Source organism: Triticum urartu, chromosome 7A (genome assembly GCF_056163025.1).
Source record: "Triticum urartu cultivar PI428250 chromosome 7A, HENAU_Tu73, whole genome shotgun sequence".
In the NCBI taxonomy this organism is placed as follows: domain Eukaryota; kingdom Viridiplantae; phylum Streptophyta; class Magnoliopsida; order Poales; family Poaceae; genus Triticum; species Triticum urartu.
In genome coordinates, this window is record NC_141879.1 from 261,431,528 (window position 1) to 261,438,678 (window position 7,151).

The window sequence follows — 7,151 nt, forward strand, 5'->3', positions numbered from 1 at the left end:
CCCACTGGTTTTGAAAAAAAAAATCGACTGCCCGCAGTCGACCGGATACAGTTTCATTCGACATGGCCTGGCCAGACCGAGTGAAGGAGTAAAACTACAGCAACACAATATAAAGACTACAGTCGACTGCCAGCAGTCCACCGTAGTCTCGGGGACTACACCCAGTGGGTGCACTCAGCGTGCCCCCACTCGACCAAAAAAACTTAACAGAAACACCCAGTGGGTGTACAGATTTAAAAGATCTTCGGAAAAGAGATTCTTCAGACAACATACCCTAACAGAACAAGCAGTGAATCGACTGACCTGGACGTTACTCTGAAGAGCTGAACTCATGTCATAAGCCGCTTGGCTGGCTTCTCGAACCACCTTGACCTGCTCCATCATGATGCCTGCCTGGCGTATAGCTTCCTTAGCTGCACCCACTTGGTCCTCAGGGACGTGGTGTGTGGCGAAGAGCGAAGGCGGATTTACGGTCGACGTCGAGGGCCGCACACTCGTCAGAGGATTGGCGAAAGTCACAGAAGCCCGGGTGGTATCGCCACCGTCTCGAGCTACGGCCTCAGGCGCCGGAGTGGATTGTGGAGTCTCGCCAGCCGACGCTTTCCTGTTCCACCTCACTCTCAGCGGCGCTTCGTCTTCGTCGTCAGGAAGGTTAATAACATGAGGAGGAGCTACGAGAAAAATTCAATCGACCAGAGTTATAAGAAACCGTCAGTCGATTCAAGGCAGAACATTAGTAATCATACCAGGGTTGGAAGTAACAGCATCTTCCATCTCTTGATCATCGTCCTTGGCGGAGATCTCAAAAGTAGCAGCACTGCAAATTTTGAAAGACTGTCAGTTGGCTCAGTGGATCGACCAAGGATCCGTCCACGGTCGACAAAGGAGAACAAGTTCTATCATTACCCAGAAATGGTGGGGACAGTCATCCTCATCTTGGGCAGAGCCTTGGGTGGCTTGGACGGCGCCGCGCGGGGGTGCTTGGGAGCTTTTTCAGTCGGCGCTGGAGAAGAGGTCCGAGGGCGCTTCGACGACTGCCCAACAGGAGCAGTCGCCTTACCACGTTCCTGCGCAGGGTCGCGTGTAAGCTTGGATCGCCTTTCCGAGCGGGGAGGTTCAGCTTCCTCCTCCTCCTCCTCTTCGCTGGAGTCGACATCGTCGTCTCCCTCTCCTTCGCCGTCAGACTCCCACTCCCCCTGTTCGTCTCTGCTTTCGCCTCCGCTCGCCTCGCCTTCCTCGGCCTGCCCCTGTGCTCCGTTGGGTGTCGAGTACATCTCTGTAGTTGCCTGGAGAATAGCAGGCAAGTCGAAAGTCAGTCGACCGATTCAAAGAGAGAAAATGAAGAAAGCAAGATCTCAGTTGGGAACACAAGGTCAGACCTGGTCCACGTCGTATGTACTGTCAAGCGGGGGAACCCTCCTGGCTCCTCGGGGGTTGTCTTTGTTCCCTGTGATGCTCGACAGCCACCCTTCCAGCATCTCATCGGTGACCTCCTCTGGGTGAACCCGAGTGGTGTCGTCGAGACCCGAGTACAACCACATAGGGTGGTCACGAGCTTGAAGCGGTTGGATGCGCCTCCGAAGGAAGACCTCCAGCAAGTCCATGCCGGTCACGCCCTCTCGGACAAGCTGAACCACTCGACCAACCAGCACCTTGACTTGCGCCTTTTCCTCCGGCAGCACTTTCAGAGAGGCAGGCTTTTGAGCTCGGTCCAGAGAGAAAGGGGGAAGACCAGTCGACTGCCCTGGGGTCACCTGGTCTTGGCAATAAAACCAGGTCGACTGCCAACCACGGACCGACTCGGGAAAAGTGATAGACGGAAAAGAACTTTTACCCCTCATCTGGATCGCCAGGCCCCCGCATAGCTGGATCACTTGCATCCGTTCGTCACTCGACTTGGCTTTCTTTACCGATTGGGAACGACAAGTGAAGCTGTGTTTAAAGAGTCCCCAATGAGGGCGGCAACCCAAGAAACTTTCGCACAAGGAAACGAAAGCCGCAAGATACACGATGGAATTGGGAGTGAAATGGTGGAGCTGCGCTCCGAAGAAGTTCAAAAAGCTCCGGAAAAAAGGATGAGGAGGTAGAGAAAATCCGCGATCGATATGGGTGGCGAGGAGGACGCACTCACCGTCACGAGGTTGGGGTTCGACTTCTCTCCCCGGGAGACGCGCAGCTTCATGGGGAATGACTCCCCCCTCGACCATGTCGTCAAGATCTTCCCGCCGAATCACCGAGGGCATCCAGTCGCCCTGGATCCAATCCCTGGGCAGAGTAGTCCTCGAGGAAGATCCGCCCCGAGCGGACTTCTTCCCCTTCCCCTGCACCGCCGCCTTCTTCGCGCGCTCCAAAGCCGACGTCTTGTCCTTCACCATCGTCGCCGGTGAGGCTCGAACGGACCTATCGCGCTAGGGTGAGAGCGCAGGTGGCAGAGGACCTTGCGGGGGGAGAAGGAAAGGCGAGAGCACACTGTTGGGGAGCCCCGAGCCGGCAACTTATAAGGAGCCGCTTCCGAGTGGCTGACCGGTAGGCCCAGGCGATCCCGCCAAATCCCACAACAGGCGCGCGCGCGGTACGTGGCGAAAAAGGTGGCGCGGAGATCGAGGAGCTTCCATCCTATCCCATCCGATTACTTCGGCCGCCCCCGTCCCGCTCGCTTCCCGAAATTCAAATCCCGCAAAATCCGTGGGCTGCAGAACAACTCATCAAACTAAAGAGCCCACTCGTGCCGGCACTCGGTATTCCACAAGTAAGGAAATTCACTCGACGAGAGACCAAGAATGGATCAAGGTGACCGAAAGAAGTTGACAACGTCATCCGTGACGATTGATCCAGTACAAGACATTTGTATAACGTTAAGAACCAGTCGGAAGGACCCCCAACTCCTTCCCCACTCGAACCTCGATCCATTCGGGGGCTAATGATGAAGCTATGTACCTAGGGTAGGGGCATGGACCTGTCCTAAAGAGCCCTACCCAAGGACATCCCTGGAAGAAGTCACCTTTCAATCGACTTGAAGGTATCCCACTCGACGGATTCAAGACACTCGACCAGGAAGCTACCACTCGACTACGAAGCCAACCACTCGACTGACAGGAGATCTAAAGTCACTCCGCAAGCAAACGGTCAGCCATTAAGTAGTCTTTATGGTCATCATAGCACTTTATTAGGGACGTTACCAGTAACGCCCAGTCTTAATGTATTTTAACCCTGCATTACTGAGGACCGGAGGGGTCTGGCGAACTCTATATAAGCCACCCCCTCCTCAGTAGCAGGGGTTGGCACCCCTATAATTCATACACACATAATCCAGTCGACCGCCTCCGGGCACCGAGACGTAGGGCTATTACTTCCTCCGCGAAGGGCCTGAACTCGTTCATCCTGGTGTATTTACAACTTCTCCATAGCTGAGATCTAGCCTCTCAATACATACCCCCTACCTCACTGTCAGAGTTAGAACCACGACAGCGATGGCTCAAGATACTACCAAATTGTGTGACTTCACCAATACCAACAATAATGATTTTCTTAGCACTCCGATTGCTCCTCTTGCCAATAATGAATCTTGTGAAATCAATACTGCTTTGTTGAATCTTGTTATGAAAGATCAATTCGCCAGCCTTCCTAGTGAAGATGCCGCTACTCATCTGAATAGCTTCGTTGATTTATGTGATATGCAAAAGAAAAAAGATGTTGATAATGATGTCGTTAAATTGAAGCTATTTCCTTTTTCGCTTAGAGATCGTGCTAAAGCTTGGTTTTCGTCTTTGCCTAAAAATAGTATTGATTCTTGGAACAAGTGCAAAGATGCTTTTATCTCTAAGTATTTTCCTCCCGCTAAGATCATCTCTCTTAGAAACGATATTATGAATTTTAAGCAACTTGATCATGAACATTTTGCACAAGCTTGGGAGAGAATGAAATTAATGATACGTAATTGCCCTACTCATGGTTTAAATTTATGGATGATTATACAAAAAATTTATGCCGGATTGAATTTTGCTTCTAGAAATCTTTTAGATTCGGCCGCGGGAGGCACTTTTATGGAAATCACTTTAGGAGATGCTACTAAACTCCTAGATAATATTATGGTTAATTATTCTCAATGGCATACTGAAAGATATTCTAATAAAAAAATGCATGCGATAGAAGAAATCAATGTTTTGAGTGGAAAGATGGATGAACTTATGAAATTATTTGCTACTAAGAGTGTTTCTTCCGATCCTAATGATATGCCTTTGTCTACCTTGATTGAGAATAACAATGAATCTATGGATGTGAATTTTGTTGGTAGGAATAATTTTGGTAACAACGCTTATAGAGGGAATTTTAATCCTAGGCCTTATCCTAGTAATCCTTCTAATAATTATGGGAATTCCTACAACAACTCTTATGGAAATTATAATAATATGCCCTTTGATTTTGAATCTAATATTAAAGAATTTATTTCTTCGCAAAAGAATTTTAATGCTATGATTGAAGAAAAATTGCTTAAGATTGATGATTTGGCTAGGAACGTTGATAGAATTGCTCTTGATGTTGATGCTTTGAAACTTAGATCTATTCCACCTAAGCATGATATTAATGAGTCTCTAAAAGCCATGAGAATTTTAATTGATGAGTGTAAATAAAGAACCGCTAGGATGCGTGCCTCCAAAGATGCCTTTATTAAAGCGTGTTCTTCTAATTCTTATGAAAATCAAGATGAAGATCTAAAAGTTATTGATGTGTCCCCTATCAAATCTTTGTGTTGCAATATGAATCTTGATGAAACTGAATATGATCTTCCTTTACCTAGAAGGCGTTCCAAAAATTCGGAGTATTTAGATCTTTATGATGAAATTGACGAAAGTGGGATTGAAAGAAATAAAAATTTAGATGTTGCTAAACCCACTATATTGGATTTCAAGGAATTTAATTATGAAAGTTGCTCTTTGATTGATTGTATTTCTTTGTTGCAATCCGTGCTAAATTCTCCGCATGCTTATAATCAAAAGAAAGCCTTCACTGAACATATTGTTGATGCCTTGATGCAATCTTATGAAGAAAAACTTGAGTTGAAAATCTATATCCCTAGAAAACTCTATGATGAGTGGGAACCAACTATCAAAATTAAAATTAAAGATCATGAGTTTTATGCTTTGTGTGATTTGGGTGCTAGTGTCTCCACTATCCCCAAAACTTTGTGTGATTTGCTAGATTTCCGCGATCTTGATGATTGCTCTCTAAACTTGCATCTTGCGGATTCCAGTATTAAGGAACCTATGGGAAGAATTAATGATGTTCTTATTGTTGCAAATAGGAATTATGTGCCCGTAGATTTCATTGTTCTTGATATAGATTGCAATCCTTCTTGCCCTATTATTCTTGGTAGACCTTTCCTTAGAACGGTTGGTGCGATTATTGATATGAAGGAAGGGAATATTAGATTCCAATTTCCATTAAAAAATGGCATGGAACACTTTCCAAGAAAGAAATAAAATTTCCATATGAAACCATCATGAGAGCCACTTATGGATTGCCTTCCAAAGATGGCAATACCTAGATCTATCCTCGCTTTAATGCCTAGCTAGGGGCGTTAAACGATAGCGTTTGTTGGGAGGCAACCCAATTTTATTTTTTGTTTTTTGTGTTTTTCTTCTGTTAGAGAATAAATAACACATCTACCCTCTGTTTGGATGTGGTTTTGTGTTTTAATTAGTGTTTGTGCCAAGCTAGACCTATTGGATCTTCTTGGATGATAGTTATTTGATCTTGCTGTAATTTCCAGAAACTTTGCGTTCAGTGCCCGAATTACTAAAAATCATCAGAACGTGATAAAATACTGATTCCAATTGCTGCTGATCAATAAACAAATTATCTAGGTCGTCTAATTTTGGTAGATTTTTTGGAGTTCCAGAAGTTTGCGTTAGTTACAGATTACTACAGACTGTTCTGTTTTTGATAGATTCTGTTTTTCGTGTGTTGTTTGCTTATTTTGATGAATCTACGGTTAGTAAAATAGTTTATAATCCATAGAGAAGTTGGAATACAGTATGTTTAACACCAAAATAAATAAAGAATGAGTTCATTACAGTACCTTGAAGTGGTTTTATGTTTTCTTTCTCTAACGGAGCTCACGAGATTTCTATTGAGTTTTGTGTTGTGAAGTTTTCAAGTTTTGGGTGAGTTCTTTTGATGGATTATGGAACAAGGAGTGGCAAGATCCTAAGCTTGGGGATGCCCATGGCACCCCCAAGATAATTCAAGGACACCAAAAAGTCAAAGCTTGGGGATGCCCCGGAAGGCATCCCCTCTTTCGTCCACTTCCATCGGTAATTTACTTGGAGCTATATTTTTATTCACCAACATGATATGTGTTTTGCTTGGAGCGTCTTGTATTATTTGTGTCTTTGTGTTTTAGTATGCCACAATCATCCTTTCTGTACACACCTTTTAAGAGAGCCATACATGAATTAAAATTTGATAGAATACTCTATGTGCTTCACTTATATCTTTTTGAGCTAAGTGGTTTTGCTCTATGTGCTTCACTTATATTTTTTTGAGCGTTGTAATTTTGCTCTATGTGCTTCACTTAGATCTTTTAGAGCACGGTGGTGGATTTGTTTTAAAGAAACTATTGATCTCTCATGCTTCACTTAAATTATTTTGAGAGTCTCTTAATGGCATGGTAATTTGCTTAATAATAATATGCTTGGTATTCAATATTTGTGAAATTTTCTTTTGAGTGTGTTGAATACTAAGAGAAGATTGAAGCATGATAATTGTTTTGAGATATGGAGGTGATAATGTTAGAGTTATGCTAGTTTAGTAGTTGTGAATTTAAAGAATACTTGTGTTAAAGTTTGTGATTCCTGTAGCATGCACGTATGGTGAACCGTTATGTGATGAAGTCGGAGCATAATTTATTTATTGATTGTCTTCCTTATGAGTGGCGGTCGGGGATGAGCGATGGTCTTTTCCTACCAATCTATCCCCCTAGGAGCATGCACGTAATACTTTTCGTTGATAACTTCTAGATTTTTGCAATAAGTATATGAGTTCTTTATGACTAATGTTGAGTCCATGGATTATATGCACTTTTTCCCATCCTTCCACCATTGCTAGCCTCTCTAATACCACGCACCTTTCGCCGGTATCATACACCCACC

General features: G+C 44.5%; 1 protein-coding gene across 1 annotated transcript; it reads right to left on the reverse strand.

Annotated features, from left to right (window-relative positions):
* Positions 1-902: 902 nt before the first annotated feature.
* On the reverse strand, positions 903-1,880 carry LOC147959252 (uncharacterized). The gene is made up of 2 exons (XM_087532571.1): positions 1,380-1,880; positions 903-1,286 (listed from the first exon to the last, which is right to left on the reverse strand). The coding sequence occupies exons 1-2, from the start codon at positions 1,878-1,880 to the stop codon at positions 903-905; spliced, it is 885 nt and encodes a 294-aa protein (XP_087388697.1).
* Between the last annotated feature and the right edge of the window lie 5,271 nt (positions 1,881-7,151).